Source organism: Chrysemys picta, chromosome 20, assembly GCF_011386835.1.
Source record: "Chrysemys picta bellii isolate R12L10 chromosome 20, ASM1138683v2, whole genome shotgun sequence".
Taxonomy (NCBI): domain Eukaryota; kingdom Metazoa; phylum Chordata; order Testudines; family Emydidae; genus Chrysemys; species Chrysemys picta.
This window is the reverse complement of record NC_088810.1, coordinates 7,596,224-7,615,253: the sequence shown is the minus strand read 5'-3', so window position 1 is coordinate 7,615,253 and position 19,030 is coordinate 7,596,224. Positions and strand designations below refer to the sequence as shown.

Genomic DNA, 19,030 nt, shown 5'->3' with positions numbered 1-19,030 from the left:
CACAGAGTAAGGGATGGGGTGTTCCAGCCAGCAGGGGGCAGCAGGGACACACACACGCACACACGCACACACACACGGCAAAGGATGGGGTGTTCCAGCCAGCAGGGGGCAGCAGGGACACACACACACACACACACACACACACACACACACACAGGGCAAGGGATGGGGTGTTCCAGCCAGCAGGGGGCAGCAGGGACACACACACTTCCCCGGCTGGCTGTAGGACACACCTGTTTGCAGCAGGGGGTGCTTTCCCTGGTTACCCCCCCACCCAGCTATCCCCGGGACTCTCCAGGTGCTGCCCCCTGAGGTTTAGGCCCCCAGCACGGCGACCCTCCTGAGGCCCACAGGCTGTGGGTTTGGCCAAGTCCCCCCCTCCTCCCTGGGTGCTAGGGGATGAGCCGGATCAACCTTCTGTAGCTTTTCTAGTGCGCTATAGGTTGGAGTGCGGGGGCTGGGAGCCAGGATTCCTGGGTTCCAGCCCCAGCTCTGGGAGGGGAGTGGGGTCTAGTGGTTAGAGCGGGGGGGGGCTGGGAGCCAGGACTCCTGGGTTCTATCCCCAGCTCTGGGAGGGGAGTGAGATCTAATTGCGGGGGGAGGGGGAAGGATTTGCAATGCTCCCTGAAATGTTTATGAGCAGTGTCTGTTTCACAGCAACGCTGCACGGGGACGGCTCATCCGGTGCTGGGATGCAGCCAGCTCTGGGGTGGGACAGCCAGGGGACAGCCGCATGCAGTCACTCAGTGCTTTCCTTTCTGATTAACAAGTGCCTGGGCCAGCACGCGCCTGGCACGAGGAATCAGGGATGTAATTGGCATCTCTTCCCGCCGTAGGATCAGCAATAAAAATACTTTACAGGCTATTAACTGCAGCAGGAACTGGTCAAATAGCAAGTTCTGTAAACAGCTCTCAGCTGGAAAGCACCGGAGCGTTCGGCCCCCGCTGCCAAGAGAAACCGGCGCAGCTGCCACAGCAGGAAAAGAAATAAATTGATCTATGAGCATTTGCCAGGAGCTGTATTTATTTGAGAGATCTGTGCGTCCTGTACGAGGGGATGCAATGCCAGAGCGTGGCACAGGGGGCGCTGTGCTGCAGGGGGTGGGATGGGGGCTCTCCTCTGGCAGTCTGGGCTGGCCCCAAAGCCCCAGGGTGGCACTTGGGGGTGCTGTGCTGCAGGGTATGTGTGTGGGGGGGAGTGGGGGCTCTTCCCTGGCAGCCAGGGCTGGCCCCAAGGCCCCAGGGCAGCACTAGGGGGCGCTGTGCTGCAGGGGGCAGGGTGGGGGCTCTCCCCTGGCAGTCAGGGCTAGCCCTGATACCCCAGCACAATGCAAGCTTGCTGGGTTAAAAGCAGGGGAAGCCGGGAATCTGGACGCTTGGGTTCTCCTCCATTCTGTCCTTCTCTAACCCGTGCCTCAGTTTCCTGCTATGGTGTGGGTGTGAGTGACTTCATGCCTGTAAGGGGTGAGGCAGCTGGGAATGCCTTGACGGACTCTGAGATTCAGGTGGGGCAGTTGGGGAACAGCTGCACACAACACTGCATGGGGAGGCCTAGCTTGGTGCTGAGATGCAGCCACTTCTGGGGCGGGGCAGCCGGGGAACAGCCACACATAACGCCACATGGGGACACCTTGACCGACTACAAGATGCAGCCACCACTGGGGTGGGGAAGTTGGGGAACAGCTGCACATAACATCGTATGGGGATGGCTCACCCAGCGCTGAGATGCAGCCACCTCTGGGGCGGGGCAGCTGGGGAACAGCTGCACATAACGCCGCTTGGGATGGCTCGCTCAGTGCTGATATGCAGCTGGGGAACAGTGCTGGGGTGGGGCAGCTGGGGAACAGCTGCACACAACACTGCGTGGGGAGGCCTAGCCTGGTGCTGAGATGCAGCCACCTCTGGGGCGGGGCAGCTGGGGAACAGCCGCACATAACGCCACATGGGGACAGCTCGCTGGGCCTGAGATGCAGCCAGCTCTGTCATGAGATCATGCTGGGGGTTTCCTGCAGCAGCACTTCAGAGGGAGCAATTCACTCTAGTGAGTTGACCTTGCCTTCCTGTGTGTCTCTAAAACCACATTATCTCTCCCAGCGGAAATACCACAGAGTCACGGAAACAAGCAGAGCGATAGGGATCTCGGGGGAGTTCGCTCACTGAGCTTTGTATCAGCCATCAAAATAACAGGCCCTGACAACTGATGGGCTGACAGCAGCGGGGCTGGGAGCCAGGACTCCTGGGTTCTAGCCTCGGCTCTGGCGCTAGGAGAAACCACTCCGTTGGCAGTTGGTAGAAAGCACCTGTAGCACACCTGAATGCCATGCTATGCTGCTTGTCACTAACAAGGGGGGGATCCAGCTGCTTTTAAAGGAGTCCCCAAGAAATGCGTCTAGCTCTGGGGCGGAGCAGCTGGGGAAGAGCCACACAGCGACTCTGTATGGGGATGGATCACCCAGCACTGAGATGCAGCCACCTCTGGTGCGGGGCAGCTAGGAAACCGCCACGCAGGGATTGATGAGCGGCAGCTGCCTCTGAAGTGGGGAAAATCTCCTCCCAGGATGAGGGGGCGAGTCCCATTTATCGGGTCACATTGCGGGGCTGGGTGTCTGTCCTACTTCGGGGTCCCAGCTCCGGGTCCACACAGAGGGATCCATTCCCCGTGGGGGATAATCCAGCCGTGCCCCCGTCTCGGCGGCCGTTCTCTCCCTCTCAGTCGCTCCAGCTGGGGGGCACGAGGCAGAAGGGCCCGTGGGGCAGGGCGGCCCCCTGCGCCTCCCCGGGTTTTTATGGCTTTATGGCCCAGCCACGTAGCCGGGGGATGAAGCTGCCCTGGTTGAACAATTCCTTCTGGGCAATTTCATCCCACCTGGGAGCAGGCTGATCCACGCCCCCAGCGACTGCTGGCACAGCAGCTCGCCACGTCCCTGGAGCCAGGCCGGGCGGGAGCACAGGTGTGGGGAGCTGAGCCAGAGAGGTAGGAGCTAGGGGATGTGGCCATGGGGCAGGGATGGGGGGGGGGATCTAGGGGACGCGGCCATGGGGCAGGGACATGGAGGTGGATCTAGGGGATGCAGTGATGGGGCAAAGATCATGGTGGATCGAGGGGACACAGCCATGGGGCAGGAATCTGGGGGTGGATCTAGGACATGCGGCCGTAGGGCAGGAATGAGGAGGTGGATCTAGGGGACGCGGCCGTGGGACAGGAATGGGAGTGGATCGAGGGGACATGGTCGTGGGGCAGGGATCTGGGGGTGGATCTATGGGACGCGGCTATGGGGCGGGGATGGGAGTGGATCGAGGGGACATGGTCATGGGGCAGGGATGGGGGTGGATCTAGGGGACGTGGCCATGAGGCAGAGACTGGGGGTAGATCCAGGGTGTGTGGACATGGGGCAGGAAAGTGGAGGTGGATCTAGGGGATGCAGCCGTAGGGCAGGGATGGGGGGTGGATCTAGGAGATGTGGCCATGGGGCAGGGATGGGAGTGGATCGAAGGGACATGGTCATGGGGCAGGGATGGGGGCGGGTCGATCTAGGGGATGTAATGATGAGGCAGGGATGAGGAGGTGGATCTAGGGGGTGTGGTCGTGGGGCAGGGATGTGGAGATGGATCTAGGCAACGCGGTCGTGGGACAGGGATCTGGGGTGTGGCTCTAGAGAACGTGGGGCAGGGATGGGGGGTGGATCTAGGGGATGCGGCTGTGGGGCAGGAATGTGGAGGTGGATCTAGGGGATGGGCCGTGAGGCAGGGATCTGGGGTATGGATTGAGGGGATGTGGGGCAGGGATGGGGGGCTGGATCTAGGGGACACGGTGAAGGGGGATCATCCTTGTTATCATTCCAGCCCCAGCTGAGATGCCTCCCTCCTCCACCCCCCGCTGAGCCGGCACCATGGACCCGCTGGACACCCTGGCCCTGGCCGTCTACTCGGTCACCATCCTGCTGGGCTTGCCCGCCAACACCTTGGTGCTGTACATCTTCTACCGCCGCGCCCGCACCCGCCTCACCCCCAACCTCATCTACATGATCAACCTCTGCATCTCGGACCTGGCCTTCGTCCTCATCCTGCCACTCAAGATCCTGGAGGTGGTTCCACCCGGCTGGTCCCCACCAAGCTTCCTCTGCCCTCTCTACAGCCTGGCCCACTTCGGCACGCTCTACGCCAGCACCTGCTTCCTGACGGCGGTCAGTGCCGGGCGCTACCTGGGCGCCGCCTTCCCCATCCGCTACCAGCTCTACAAGAAGCCCCTTTACTCCTGCCTGGTCTGTGTGGCCATCTGGACCCTGGTGGCCTTTCACGGCGTCCTGTTGCTCATCCTGGAGACTTCGCTGGGCGCCAACGCCACCCTCTTTATGGGCAACGGCACCGCCTGCTACCAGGAATTCAGTCCAGAGCAGCTGGCCCTGCTAGCTCCTGTCCGCTTGGAGCTCTCCGTGGCCCTGTTCTTCCTGCCCTTGGTGATCACGGTCTTCTGCTACGCCGGCTGCATCCATGTCCTCGTCAAGTCCCGTCTCCACGAGCAGAAGAAGCGCCGGGCGGTGCGGCTGGCCTTGGCCACGCTCTCTGTCTTTGTGCTCTGCTTCGGACCCTATAACCTGTCCCACGTGGTGGGCTACGCCCGCGGCGAGGACATCTGGTGGCGCAGGGTGGCGCTGCTGCCCGGTGCCTGCAACGCCTTCCTGGACCCGCTCATCTTCTACTTCCTCTCCTCGGCCAAGGACCACGGCCTGGCCTGGGTGTGGCGCTCCGTGGGGCAGCGTTGCAGCTCCTTCCGGCAGAAGATGACCATGGGTCACAGGGAGGCAGGCAAGGGGCAGCCTGAGAAGGGGGCTGCATCACAGGGAAGTACAGGCCCCGGGGTGGGGAGCTCCAAGTGACCATGAGACAAGGAGACACCAAACGCTGTTGGGACAGGATTCGGGGAGATTGGCAATCTTGGATGGGCTGTGGGACCCGGCTGCTCATGAACCTTAAAAATTCCCCATGGGGCTGGGAGCCTCCAATCTTGGATAGGACGCAGGACCAAGGACCGGGAAATTCATGACCATTACAGATTCTCCACGGCACCCGGAACCTTCGATCTTGGATAGGACATAAGACAAAGGACCGGGAAATTCATGGTCTTTACAGAATCCCCATGGGACTAGTAGTCTCCGACCTTGGATGGCACGTGAGTCCAAGAACCTGGCCTATCCATGGGTCAGTACATATCCCCCTTAGGACAAGGAGGTGTCTGGTTTTGACAGGACTAGGGGGTGAGGTAGCAGTTTTCCACTGAGACATGAGTGCATGGTCATGACCTTGACCATTGGTGGTCTTGAAAGACCCCTTAGGATGGGGACATCCCTGACTGGGCTGGGATGGGGGGTGAGGAGATGCCAGGCGGGGTGTGATGGCAGGGTCCAGATTTCTTGTGCTCATTTTGTACCCCCATGGGACGGATCCTGCCTTGGGAGAATTGGATATAGAAGATGATCCAGACCCCCTCGCCCCCCTAGGGCGAAATAGACTGTACGGCTTACTCTGCTACTGGGGGAATAGACTAAACTCCGTCCTGTAGGTCTGCATTGGGTGAGCCAGCCTATGAGGTGTCACTGTGCAGTTATTCCCCAGCTGCCCTGACCCAGAGGTGGCTGCATCTCAGCACCAGGTGAGCCATCCCCGTGTGGCTGCTCCCCAGCTGCCCCGCCCCAGAGGTGGCTGCATTTTGGCACTGAGGCCATGATTCCTACCCATTGTGTATGGAAGGTGCTAGAGATATGTCCGAGGTAACTGGGAGGTCTGTGTAACTTGGACGTAGAAATATTCCAAACCACAATCAGCGGGAATCCTAAATCTCCTGTCAATGAAATCCCAGCTCCTGCAAGAATGTCCCAGGACTGAGCAATGAGTTAGTAGGAACAGAGGCAATGGGGCCGGATCCCAGCTGGGGCCAATCGGGATCACCCAGGGGTCTCACCACTCCACCCTAGCGCTGACTCTTTTGCCCACTGGCTGTAAATTGCATTCCACTAACGGATCCGTGCTGATTTAATCAATAAAGTTTTCCCAGCTCCAGTGGGGTCGTTATTATTAATATCGTTATTGTAGTTATCATTCGACTGAGACCAGGCCCCCGCTGAAATGGGTGTGCTGCACTCACAGCACAGTGCAGGGGCTGGGAGCCAGGACTCCTGGGTTCTATTCCCAGATCTGGGAGGGGAGTGGGGTCTAGTGGTTAGAGTGGGGGAGCTGGGACACCTGGGTTCTATTTCCAGCTATAAGAGGGGAGTGGGGCCTAGTGGTTAGAGCAGGGGGGCTGGGAGCCAAGACTCCAGGGTTCTATTTCCAGCTATAAGAGGGGAGTGGGGCCTAGTGGTTAGAGCGGAGGGCCTGGGAGCCACGACTCCTGGGTCCTATTCTCAGCTGCCAGTGTGACCCTGGGCAAGTCCCTGCCTCGCTCTGTGCCTCAGGTTCCCTCTGTCTAAATGGGGAGAAGGGCCCAGCGGGAGGTGCAGCCGATGCAGCCTCTCCCTTCCTAGTTCCGATTGCCCCGTTCGGTCTCTGAGCCTGGCCCAGCTGCCCCTCGGCCTGGGTTCAGCGCTGCCCGTCCAACACGCCCTGGCAGGCGAGAATCAATGACCAGACACCTGCCAGTCTCCCCTCTGCCCACTAGGTGGCAGCAGATGAGAACTGTATTGCCCAACCCCTTGGCCTAGACCACATTCCCGCTGTGCAGAGCTCAGCAGTTTTGCAGCTTGCTGGGAGGGGATGGTGTGACGTTCCCCTGGTGTTATCTGGACTGGTGATCTGCTAGGTCACTCCCATCCTTGACTCTGGGCGCCAGCCTTACCGTGCTCTGCTGTGAGAACCCCCACTCCTGGGCTGGTCACGCACAGCCTCTGGCATGTCAGCTGCTCCTTGGATTGTGCCACCGAATGACACTAGCCAATATCTCCGGTCCCAGACACAACCCTAGGAACCTCCATCTTGCAGTGCCCAGTTATGCCCGCTGGACGCTGCAAGCTTATATGAGTTCGCCAATGTAACAAATAAATTGATATGTCCCAGGCTTGTGATCCCAAGGGGAGTCTCTGACACGCTTCAAACCAAACGCACGGCTCCAGGTAGAACAAACAAGTAGATTTAAGTGATTATAAGTCAAAGCACAAGTCAGATTTGGTCAAATGAAATAAAAGCAAAACGCATTCTAAGCTGATCTTAACACTTTCAATGCCCTTACAACCTTAGATGCTTCTCACCACAGGCTGGCTGGTTGCTCTTCAGCCAGGCTCTCCCCTTTGATCAGCGCTTCAGTCGCTTGATGGTGGTGGTGTCTGTAGATGGAGGTGGAAGAGAGAGAGGATGGCAAAATGTCTCTCCCTTTTATCATGTCCTTTCTTCCCTCTTGGCTTTGCCCCACTCCCTTCAGAGTCAGGTGAGCATTACCCCATCGCAGCCCCAAACTGACCAAAGGAAGGGGGTGACTCCCTCGAGGGTCTAACTGATTCTTTTGTCACTGTCTAGCCAGTGTTCTTTGTTCCTGTGAGGCTGGGCTGGGTTTGTCCCATGCCTGCCCTGATGAGGTGTGAACTGCCTCTCTGCTTTTGAAGAGTTTTTGCCTTGTTTTAAATTACAAGGATACATTTTCAGCCTCATAACTATATACATTAAATTATAACCTATAACACCACTATAACATTACTGTAACAACAATTCCTATAACATCACTAGAACAACAATGCTCAGTGCGTCATGAGCCTTCTGAAGAAATCCGACATGACAAACGTTGCATTGGATACCACACAATCATTTTATAAAGATGAACATGGGGGTGTAGGGTGTTCCCACGAGCTACAGAGCGTCACAGGAAGATCTGGACCAATCCACCCCCCCTTCATTCTCCTCCCTCCCCCCCCCCTTTGGTTCCACTTTAGGGCTCTGCAAAAGCAGAAGTTGCTTAAAACCGCCAGGCGTCCCTGTGGTTTGGAGGCGCGGCTGGAAATTGCTGCGGGCCCGTGGAGGGGTGGTTGGGTACCTAGAAACTGTCCAGAGCAGGAACTGGGGTTCTTAGGAACTCTAGGAGGGGAAGCAGGGCTGGGTTTCTAGAAATTACGTGGTTGAGCCCTGGGCTTCCCTGAAATCACCACAGGGATGATTGGGCTCCCTCAGCACAATCACGGAGGGCTCGGGACTCCCTCAAAACTATCGGTTCTAGGCTCCAGGCTCCCTACAAACATTGGTTATCTCTAGGGTCTCTAGAAACTGTCAAGGGAGCTCAGGGCTCTGGGCTCCTTGAAACTGTCGCAGCTCCCCTGTAACTACCGGCTTGCCCCACCCACAATTTCCCTCTTTGCCTAAGCTTTGTAGCCAGCTGCAGTTGACAAGGGGTCAGAGTTTGGGGAGGAGGGAAGGGGGATAGGTGTCTGGGGAGGGGAGCCCTGCACTGGGGACTCCGGGGCCAGTAACCCCAACTCTGCCCTGGTTGCTCAGGTCTTGCCTAGCGCCTCACCCGTTGCTGTCTCTCCAGTTCAGCCAGCAAGCGCGGAGGGCGGTTTCCGAGGGCCCAGCGATGCTTTGTGACCCGGGACACTGGCAGGGGGAGGGAGAGTTGGTCTGTGAGCCACTAGAGGAAAACTAGAGGGGAAAGGCCCCATGCACCATTCCCTGCCCCCCCCCCCCTCAAAAAACCTGCCAGTTCCCGGCCCTGGGGCCAGATCGGAGCTGACACCCCCTAAAGGGGAAAGGCCCCGTGCCCCATTGCCTGCCCCCGCAAACCTGCCAGTCCACCGGGCATGGGGCCGGATGGGAGGCAGCACCCCCTGGAAGGGAAAGGCCCTGTGCCCCATACCCCACCACCTCTAAGCCTTCCAAGTTTGGGGTGCTCATCTCTTAGATGCTTGCTGGGTGTCTGTGTAGTGCCTGGCAGTAGGCCCCAGTTCTGGTCGGGGAGGGGGTCCATGCAGAGTCCAGAGCTTGGCTCCCAGCCGTCCGTCCTGTGCCCATTGGCTGGCCAGGCAGGGATACTGGTCTAGGGGCTGATCCAGATCAGGACAGCTGAGGGTGCAAGACACTGCTCCAGTGAGTAGGAAAAGGAACCAGGAAAAGGAGACCTGACTTCGGTTCCTATAGCTCAGGGGAAGTGCCTTTTGTTAGAAAGGAGCGGGGACTGGGCGGCAGGACTCCTGGGTTCTAGCTCCAACTCTGGTAGGTGAGTGAGGTCTAGTGGTTAGAGCAGGGAGGCTGACACTGGCAGAAGAGGGGGGTCTAGGGATTAGAGCAGTGGGGGCTGCATGTCTGGTCTCCTGGGTCCTATCCTCAGTTCTGGGAGGGGAGTGGGGTCTAGTGGTTGAACAGACAAATTCTCCCCTCTCAGGGAGCCGGGGAGTTTCCCAGTGCAGATGTCAGCGGCAGCTACAGAAAACAGGGTGTCTATTTTGGTGCTCAGGTCACCTCTTCCTGCCCCACCAATGCTGCTTGAAACACCCACACCTAGGTTTATTTTGGGCTCCAAAGTGTTTTCCTTATCAGCTGTCACATCAACCCTGCCCCGGACAGGAGGCTGAGTTACCCAGCCAGGGCAAGAGGAGAGATCCACTGTGCTCCGAGATCTGGTCCAGTAGAGAATCAGAGCTGGACATGGGGTAAGGAACTGCACTGAGGTTATCTATCTGTCTGTCTGTCCCCAAACACCCACCCCCATCCATCCATCTAGTCCCATACATCCCCTCTACCTATCCATCCCCATACACCCTATCTATATCTCTCCCTGATTTACCAGAGCAGAGATGGGTGGGAATGGGACACGGGGCCTTTCCCGCTCTAGGAGGCACCAGCTCCGATCTGGCCCCAGGGTGGGGGACAGGCTGGCTCCCCGGCCACCGCCCCAGGAGTATGGTGCTCACTTGGCCCACACAGAATGCTGGGAGCATCTGCCCATTGCTCTTTGTCTGGCAGGGCCATTAACCCGGGCACAGGTGTGGCTGTCGTGGAGTCCTGGCTCCCAGCCTCCCCTGCTCTAACCACTAGACCCGTCCCCCCCAAAGCTGGGGAGAGAACCCAGGAGTCCTGGTTCCCAGCCCTCTGCTTTAACCACTAAACCCCTCTTCTCCCAGCGTTGGGGAAAGAACCCAGGAGTCCTGGTTCCCAGCCCTCTGCTTTAACCACTAAACCCCTCTTCTCCCAGCGTTGGGGAAAGAACCCAGGAGTCCTGGTTCCCAGCCTCCTTGCTCTAACCACTAGACTCCATTGCCCTCAGAGAGCTGGGGATAGACCCCAGGGGTCCTGAGTAACCAGAGCTCCCTAGAGGTGAGACGTAGGAAGGTGGAACACTCGGCGTTCCTGCCATAACGCGGTGGGGAGAGACGTCAAGCTGTTGGCCGGGAGGATTTATAGCAGTTCTTGGGGAACACTAACAGTTTCGCTCCAGGCCGGGAACAATGTAAACATCTTAGAGTGCTGGAGTGGAGATGAAAGGCGGGGTCAAGATGGGCTGAGGCGCCGTGGGGCCCTGGGCCCAGGGGCTCGCTGCCTTAGAGAGAGAGTGATCCGTGACTGATGGCCGGACCCCCAGCGTGGGGTCCTGGATTGGGCGCTGCTCAGAGTGGGACTGGATGACCGTAATGGTCCCTTTGGGCCTTGGAATCCATGAATCTGCAATTTTCTCCCCAGTGAGATAAAAGGGGGCGGGAGAGTGAAAGTGTTCTTATTTCCCCACTTTCACTCACTGTTGTAATTTTTCCACTCTCTTTTTTGAGGTGGGGGAATAAAAAAGAAAGGGAGGGGGCAGAGACTGAGACAAAGTGTGAGGGCGGTTTGGGGTTTTTTGCTCCAAATTCTTGGAAAAAACTTTCAAAACAGTCACTCAGAAAACAAAGTTCTGAGTGGAAGGGGGCGGGGTCAGTGCTTTTGAAAGTTTCCTACCAAATGGAATGATGAGTAATATCTGTACTGTGGTCAGGATCGAGGGGCCGCCAGCCCTGGCCCAGGACCCCCCATACGCCAGGTGCTGTACGTTATTAGTGCTATTTAGATGCGTTACAGTATCACCCAGGTGCCCCGGGACCCTGCTGCACCAGGCGCTGCACAGACAGAGCCAAGAGCTGCTCCCCGGCTCCAGGGAGTTTGTCCAGGGGGGTCTCAAACTGGGGGTCGGGACCCCTCAGGGGACCACGAGGTTATTACATGGGGGGTCGCGAGCTGTCAACCTCCACCCCAAACCCCGCTTTGCCTCCAGCATTTACAAAGGTGTTAAATATATAAAAAGTGCTATTAATTTGTAAGGGGGGGGGGTCACACTCAGACGCTTGCTATGTGAAAGTGATCACCAGTAAAAATGTTTGAGAACCACTGGTCTAAGGACTGATCTCGAAGGGGGCTCGCTAACCCCACCTGTCTCTCCTTTCTCTGCAGTGAATGAGCCTTGCGGGAACCCCGCCTCCAGCCCTACCCAAGGCCTGGTGGGTCCCCCGTTGCTATTGGTAACCCATCTCCATCTCCATTCCCATCCCAAGGCCTAGTGGATCCCTGGTTGCTATTGTCAACCCAGCCCCTGCCACCCCCTTCTTCCCACCATGCCTTTCATCAGCAGCCCCCAGCTCTCCCTGGTCGTCTACATGGTGACCTTTGTGACAGGCCTGCCCCTCAACTTGCTGGCCTTCTGCGTCTTCGTGGTGAAGGCCCGCCGGCGCCTGCTGCCATCCGACGTCCTGCTCCTTAACCTGACGGTGTCCGACCTGGTGCTGCTGGCCTTCCTGCCCATCCGCATTGCCGAGGCCTCCTGGGAGATGAACTGGAAGATGCCAGATTTCCTCTGCCCCCTCTCCGGCCTCCTCTTCTTCAGCAGCATCTACCTTACCACCCTCTCGCTCACTGGCGTCAGCGTTGACCGTTACTTCAGTGTGGCCTTCCCCCTCCGCTACAAGGCGGGGCGCCGGCTGTCCTACGCCGTGGTGGCTGTGGCCTTGTTCTGGGTGGCTGCTTTCTCCCACTGCAGCGTTATCTACGTGGTCCAGTACCAGGCCAGGGGCAATGACACAGCGGGCAACCTCACCCGCTGCTACGCCACCTTCACCGACCACCAGCTGGCGGTCCTGCTGCCCGTCCGCCTGGAGATGTTCTTGGTCCTCTTCTGCCTTCCGCTGGGCATCACCACCTTCTGCTACGCTAGATTCATCACCATCATACGCTCCCTGCCACTGGTGAACCCCAGGAGGAAGCGCCGGGCCATCGGGCTGGTGGCAGCTACATTTCTCCTCTTCCTGGTCTGCTTCACCCCCTTCAACATCTCCCACGTGGTGGGCTACATGGAGAATAAGAGCCCAGAGTGGAGAGTCTACGTCCTGCTCCTCAGCACTTTCAATGCCAGCTTAGACCCCATCATCTTCTACTTCTCCTCCTCGTCTTTCCAGAAGATATGCCTGGAGTGTCTGCAGGCCGCCTGGGAGAAGCTTCAGCTCGGCCGGCTCTGCCCTGGGGTCTGGCTGGAGGCTACGGAGAACGTAGCCACAGAGGATTCGCAGATGGTGCAGTGAGATGGATGGGGTGGGGACCACAGTTCCACCTCCACCAGGTCTAGGACGTGTTATGGTTCCTGCCAGCCCTGAACTGAAGGCTGGGAAGGAATATTCCCAAATGAGGGTTTGTCTACACTTGCAAGTTATTTCAGGTTTGGTGTTTCCGCTTTAATCAGGGATAACTCTCCCAAAGCTAACGTGTGAACACTGGCTTGCACCAGCTTAAGCAACTTCCCTTTTGAATCATTGCATCCACACAGCCCCGCAGGACACGCACTTACCAAATAACCACACAGCCTTCCAGGAGAGCGTCTCTTGCTGCAACCTCCCACCATTCGCCTCTATGCCTCCTGGGATTTCGCGTGTTGTGGGATGCCCCTGGAATTCTGGGACCGATGGGTCCTCTGGCTTGGCTTTGGCAAGCCATCCCCACTTCCAAACCTCTGGCTATGGGGCAGCGTGCTGGGCACCAGGAACCTGGTGGTAATACAAACAGGCAGATGCACGCGTATTGCCCATCACAGAGCCGGAGGGCGCTGGAGACAGCCACAATGATACGGATAGGAGAGGAAAATCAAGGAGCTAGTTGTGTCCAGGGACTCCCGGGAGCGACTTCACTTGGTGGGGCACCACTTCTGGGCTCAGTCAACTAGCGCCGACCGGTGGGACAGGGCCACCCATCCTGGGGTGAGCAGCAGTGTGGTGGCAGCACTTCAGGGCGACAGGCCAGGCCCCTAGAGATCTGCGCAGAGCTCACCTCGGAGCTGCAGGGGTGGAATAGCAATATGAGAGCTCCCCTCAGCACGGAGAAGCGCGCGGCTGTCGCCATCTGGAAATTCGTCACCCACAATTGCTGCTGGTCAGGATCTCGCTCATTTGGGGTTGGTAGATAAACCTGGGGCGGTTGTCATGGAGGTGTGTGCTGCTACCAGGAGGGTGATGCTCAGGAGGTTGTTGGTGGAGGGGCACGTTGAGGGTTCCCGAAATGGGGGCATTGATGGGACTCATCTGCTTGTACTTTGCTCTCCACGCCAGGCCATGGAGTTCATCAACAAGACGGGGTCTCTCCATGGTCAGGGCCAGCTCCAGGCACCAGCCTGGCAAGCAGGTGCTTGGGGCGACCACTCCGGAGAGGGGTGGCACGTCCAGCTATTCGACGGCAATTCGGCGGACGGTCCCTCACTCCCGCTCGGAGCGAAGGACCTCCCGCCGAATTGCCGCCGCAGATCGCGATCGCAGCTTTTTGTGTTTTTGTTTTTGGGTTTTTTGGGGCTGCTTGGGGCGGCCAAAACCCTGGAGCCGGCCCTATCCATGGTGCTCCAAGACCTGGCTGATCTCCACGGTCGGCTCACCCATATTGGGGTGGGCTGGAGGCAGGAGATTTAGAAACTCAGCCCAGCTTCCTGCAATGAGCAATGGACCACAGCCAGGGAGGGTGGTGTGACTTCTCCTGTCCTTCCAGGAGACCAGCTTCTCTGCTCCCCCGGCTGATGGGACCTGTCACTGGACAGCCCTGACTGCAGAAAGGAGTCCACCCCGTGTAGCTGCAGCACGCCAGCAGAGCGCACACAAGGAAGGTGGAGGCATCTCGAGGCTGATGAGCAAGATCTGCCTCGTGTCCCAGCCACTTGGCTGTGTTTAGCACAACAGCTGAGGGCTTCGCCCATGGAACGTTACGAGTGGCCCCAGAGATGCCCTCTGTTCAGGGTCCTTGGTCTCGGTCTCTCCCCATCTCTCCCTGGGGCACAAGGTTAGTCTAGTCCAACTGGAGTCTTTGGGCTTCTCATGGGGTGGAGGGGGCCCTTTCAAGGGAGACGGGGCCCAGCCCCACCAGTGACACAGCCTATCTGCCTCCCGAGATGGTGGAGAGAAACCTCACCCAATGGGGCCCTTTGTTCACGAGGAATTTTATGACCTTTGTGCAATGTTATGAGATTTTCCCCAGCCGGCTCGTAAAGAAATAATAAACCCCGGTGTCATTAACAAAAAATCCCATTGACGGAACATAACCCCAGCCGGGTGGGCGTCCAACGTGAGGTGCTGGGGCGCCCGTGGCCGTGCCAATGAGGTCACCGCCCTGCGTGAGGTGGAACCGGTTCTCTGGGTCTTGGGGCAGGGAGGGAGGCTCTGTTTCTTGGAACTGGGCAAGGGAAGGGAGACCATGGCGAGCTCAGTATTGGGGTCCATACATGTAGCCCCCACTACGTCCCCCTGCAGGGCTGCCTTGCCTCCCGCGAGCAGCTGGGTGCTGGGTGCCCGCCCCAGGCCCCCGGGTCATGGCGAAGGCAGGGAGAGACATGAGAGCCCGGTAGTCAGGACTGCTGGGTTCTACTGGGAGTGTGGCCTAGTGGGTTGCAGCGGAGGGGCTGGGAGTCCGGATAGGCAAGGGGAAAGGAGGGGGCGCTCAGGGTTAGCCCCTCCCTCTGGTACCAGCTGGCTAAATGCTCCGCATTCCACCCCTCATGATTCCCCCTCCCCTTGTCCCATTCCCCACTCCCCCGAGCCAGCCAGTCCCCATCCAGGGGCAGGATAGGACCTAGCGCCCCCTAGGGGAAATCTGTGGAAATGTTGTGGCAGAAGCTTGTTGCTCCGTTTGATTTTCCAGAAGTCGGGGTGCTGAGGGTTGTACAAAGGCCCCATATCAGGGGCCCTGCACTGGGTGCAGCACGAGCTCTGGCAGATGCTGTGGGCAGCCATTTCCTCCTGCCTCGCCCAGGGCAGAGCCGGCCCGGCCCAACCTCCCTGCAGCTAATGGGGCAACCGACCACCACGGGGCAGGCAGGATTCGGCTCCTCTGTTGGGGTGGGGCTGGGAGCCAGGACTCCTGGGTTTTCTCCCCAGCTCTGGGAGGGGAGTAGGGTCTAGTGGTTAGAGCAGAGGGGGCTGGGAGCCCGGACTCCTGGGCCAAGGGCTATCATGGCAGAAGAGCACAGGGTGGGTCCATAGATGCCAAGCATGAACCGTGCAGTGAGAAAGGCCCCCATCTGAAACCCGTCTCCTCTCTGGAAGGATGGGGGAGCCAGCCCGTGGCACTCCCACATGAACGTCCGTCTGTCCGTCTGTGCACGCACCAGGAGGACGGGCGCCCGGGCCGTCACCTTTGTCTCACAGCCCCGACGCTATCAGCACTATGCAAATAGTAACTGATGTGTCTCCACCGTGCGGGAGGGACAGGACACTGGACCCAGAGCCCTGCATGAGGCCGGGGGTGAGGATCTGCATTTTTGGGGCTCATTCATCCCTCTCCAAAAGAACACCACGGGGATGGGAGACTGAGGCTGGGGAGTCAGGATGTGGGCCGAGGTCATTCCATCCCCCACAGAATGGGTCCCCCACTCGAAGAAAGAGACTCGAGGGGACAATTCCTCCCCGGCAGTGGCTGCATTACCAAGGGTTCTGGGAACAGAACCATCAGGTCCGATCCACTCATCGTTCCATGTCTTGCCACCACATCTCAGCAGCGAGACAAGCTGGGAGGGAAAGTGGGTTTCCCACCGTTAGGGAGAGCAGAGGGACTGACGGTTTCTAACTGCAGGAGGGCACGACTCTTGGAGAGATGTGCTGACTGGTGCATACACCCAGCCCTGTTCCCACAATCATAGAATATCAGGGTTGGAAGAGACCTCAGGAGGTATCTAGTCCAACCCCCTGCTCAAAGCAGGACCAATTCCCAACTAAATCATCCCAGCCAGGGCTTTGTCAAGCCGGGCCTTAAAAGCCTCTAAGGAAGGAGATTCCACCACCTCCCTAGGTAACTCATTCCAGTGCTTCACCACCCTCCTAGTGAAATAGTGTTTCCTAATATCCAACCTAAACCTCCCCCACTGCAACTTGAGACCATTGCTCCTTGTTCTGTCATCTGCCACCACTGAGAACAGCCGAGCACCATCCTCTTTGGAACCCCCCTTCAGGTAGTTGAAGGCTGCTATCAAATCCCCCCTCACTCGTCTCTTCTGCAGACTAAACAAGCCCAGTTCCCTCAGCCTCTCCTCATAAGTCATGTGCTGCAGACCCCTAATCATTTTTGTTGCCCTCCGCTGGACTCTCTCCAATTTGTCCACATCCCTTCTGTAGTGGGGGGACCAAAACTGGACGCAGTGCTCCGGATTGGGCGTCACCAGTGTTGAACAGAGGGGAATAATCGCTTCCCTTGATCTGTTGGCAATGCTCCTACTAATACAGCCCAATATGCCATTGGTCTTCTTGGCAACGAGATCACACTACTGACTCATATCCAGCTTATCGTCCACTGTAATCGCCAGGTCCTTTTCTGCAGAACTGCTGCTTAGCCAGTCGGTCCCTAGTCTGTAACAGTGCATGGGCTTCTGCCGTCCTAAGTGCAGGACTCTGCACTTGTCCTTGTTGAACATCATCAGATTTCTTTTGGCCCAATCCTCCAATTTGTCTAGGTCACTCTGGACTCTATCCCTACCCTCCAGCGTATCTACCTCTCCCCCCAGTAGAGTGTCATCTGCGAACTTGCTGAGGGTGCAATTAATCCCATCATCCAGATCATTAATAAAGATGTTGAACAAAACCATCCCCACGACCAACCCTTGGGGCACTCCGCTTGATACCAGCTGCCAACTAGACATTGAGCTGTTGATCACTACCTGCTGAGCCCAACAATCTAGCCAGCTTTCTATCCACCTAATAGTCCAGGAGAACCCAGGAACCCTGGCTCCCAGCCCCCTGCTCTGATCACTAGACCCCACTACCCACCCAAAGCCAATTGGTAGAAGAGTGAGGGACTGGCCGGGCTCAGACAATGGTTTACTTTACGGGAGAGGCTTATTAACTTCTCCTATTCCAAGCTCGGGGAGGGGAGTAGGGTCTAGTGGTTAGAGCAGGGGGCTGAGAGCCAGGACTCCTTGGTCAAGGGCTATCATGGCAAAAGAGCACAGGGTGGGTCCATAGATGCCAAGCGCGAACCTGCAGTGAGAAACGCCCCCATCTGAAACCCGCCTCCCCTCTGGAAGGACGGGGGAGCCAGCCCGTGGCACTCCCACATGAACGTCCGTCTGTCTGTCTGTGCACGCGCCAGGAGGATGGGCGCCCGGGCCGTCACCTTTGTCTCACAGCACCGACGCTATCAGAACTATGCAAATAGTAAATGATGCGGCTCCATCGGGCGGGAGGGACAGGTCACTGCACCCAGAGCCCTGCATGAGGCCGGGGGTGAGGGTGTGAATTCTTGGGGCTCATTCATCCCTCCCCAAAGCCAGGCCATGATTTGGGGGGCTGAGGCTGGGGACCCCATCCCCTCACCCCGCCCCCATGGCCAGAATGCCTTGGGATGGCTTGCAAAGCCTTGGGACGTCTCATTGTTTTCCTGGCACTGGCTCATCAGTGTCAGTGTCTCCTCCCCCGCCACCTGGGGACCCATCGCCTCTGGTATCCTGGCTACGGCGCCGATGGAGCCGATTTTCACCAAGGGGGATCTGGCCCCATTGACTCCAATGGAGCTCCTGGGTTCTAGCCCCAGCTCTGGCAGGGAGTGGGGTCTAGTCATTAGAGTAGGGGACAGGGAGTTCGGACTCCTGGGTTCTTTCCCCAGTATGGCCATCTCCTCTCCCTGCTCTGTCTGTTCTTCCACTGTTAAAATGGGGGTGAAGGTTTGTGACTTACTTTTTCAACACGCTCGCCCATCACTGGGCGATCAGGGCTGAGCGAAGCCGGCCTGGGGGCCGGGGAGATGGAAATTTGTCTAGCTCAGCTGAGTAAGCGCATGGTGGGGAGAGGGAGAGGGGAACCCCGAGACAGGAGAACACAACAATCCACGTACGGGGGCACCCAGCACTGGGATGGGGAGGTGCCAGTCAGGATGTGGGGCGTGGTCATTCCATCCCCCACTGAATGGGTTCCCCATTCGGAGAAAGAGACTCGAGGGGACGATTCCTTCCCCCCCCCAGCAGCGGTTCCATTACCAAGGGTTCTGGGAACAGAACCATCAGGTCCGATCCGCCACATCTGAGCAGCGAGACAAGCTGGGAGGGAAAGTGGGTTTCCCACCGTTAGGGAGAGCGGAGGGACTGACGGTTTCTAACTGCAGGAGGGCACGACTCTTGGAGAGATGTGTTGGCTGGCGCATACACCCAGCCCTGTTCCTACAATCATAGAATATTAAGGTTGGAAGAGACCTTAGGAAGTCATCTAGTCCAACCCCCTGCTCAAAGCAGGACCAATCCCAACTAAATCATCCCAGCCAGGGCTTTGTCAAGCCAGGCCTTAAAAACCTCTAAGGAAGGAGATTCCACCACCTCCCTAGGTAACCGATTCCAGTGCTTCACCACCCTCCTAGTGAAATAGTGTTTCCTAATATCCAACCTGGACCTCCCCCACTGCAACGTGAGACCATTGCTCCTTGTTCTGTCATCTGCCACCACTGAGAACAGCCGAGCTCCATCCCCTTTGGAACCCCCCTTCAGGTAGTTGAAGGCTGCTATCCAATCCCCCCTCACTCTTCTCTGCAGACTAAATAAGCCCAGTTCCCTCAGCCTCTCCTGGTAAGTCATGTGTCCCAGCCCCCTGATCAT

The 19,030-nt window shown here is 58.0% G+C and overlaps 2 protein-coding genes across 2 annotated transcripts; both read left to right on the top strand.

The window, feature by feature from the left end:
* Positions 1–1,816: 1,816 nt before the first annotated feature.
* On the top strand, positions 1,817–6,047 carry LOC135976745 (free fatty acid receptor 1-like). Its single transcript, XM_065574039.1, has one exon. It carries the CDS (start codon positions 3,891–3,893, stop codon positions 4,875–4,877), a length of 987 nt encoding a protein of 328 aa, XP_065430111.1. The 5' UTR covers positions 1,817–3,890; the 3' UTR covers positions 4,878–6,047.
* Positions 6,048–11,594: 5,547 nt separating this feature from the next.
* Positions 11,595–12,512, top strand: LOC135976900 (free fatty acid receptor 3-like). Its single transcript, XM_065574657.1, has one exon. It carries the CDS (start codon positions 11,595–11,597, stop codon positions 12,510–12,512), a length of 918 nt encoding a protein of 305 aa, XP_065430729.1.
* The last annotated feature ends 6,518 nt before the right edge of the window (positions 12,513–19,030 follow it).

What these genes read in the sequence shown, in the direction of transcription:
- LOC135976900 (XM_065574657.1), top strand. Translation starts at nt 11,595, where the DNA reads ATGGTGACCTTTGTGACAGGCCTGCCCCTCAACTTGCTGGCCTTCTGC.
- LOC135976745 (XM_065574039.1), top strand. Translation starts at nt 3,891, where the DNA reads ATGGACCCGCTGGACACCCTGGCCCTGGCCGTCTACTCGGTCACCATC.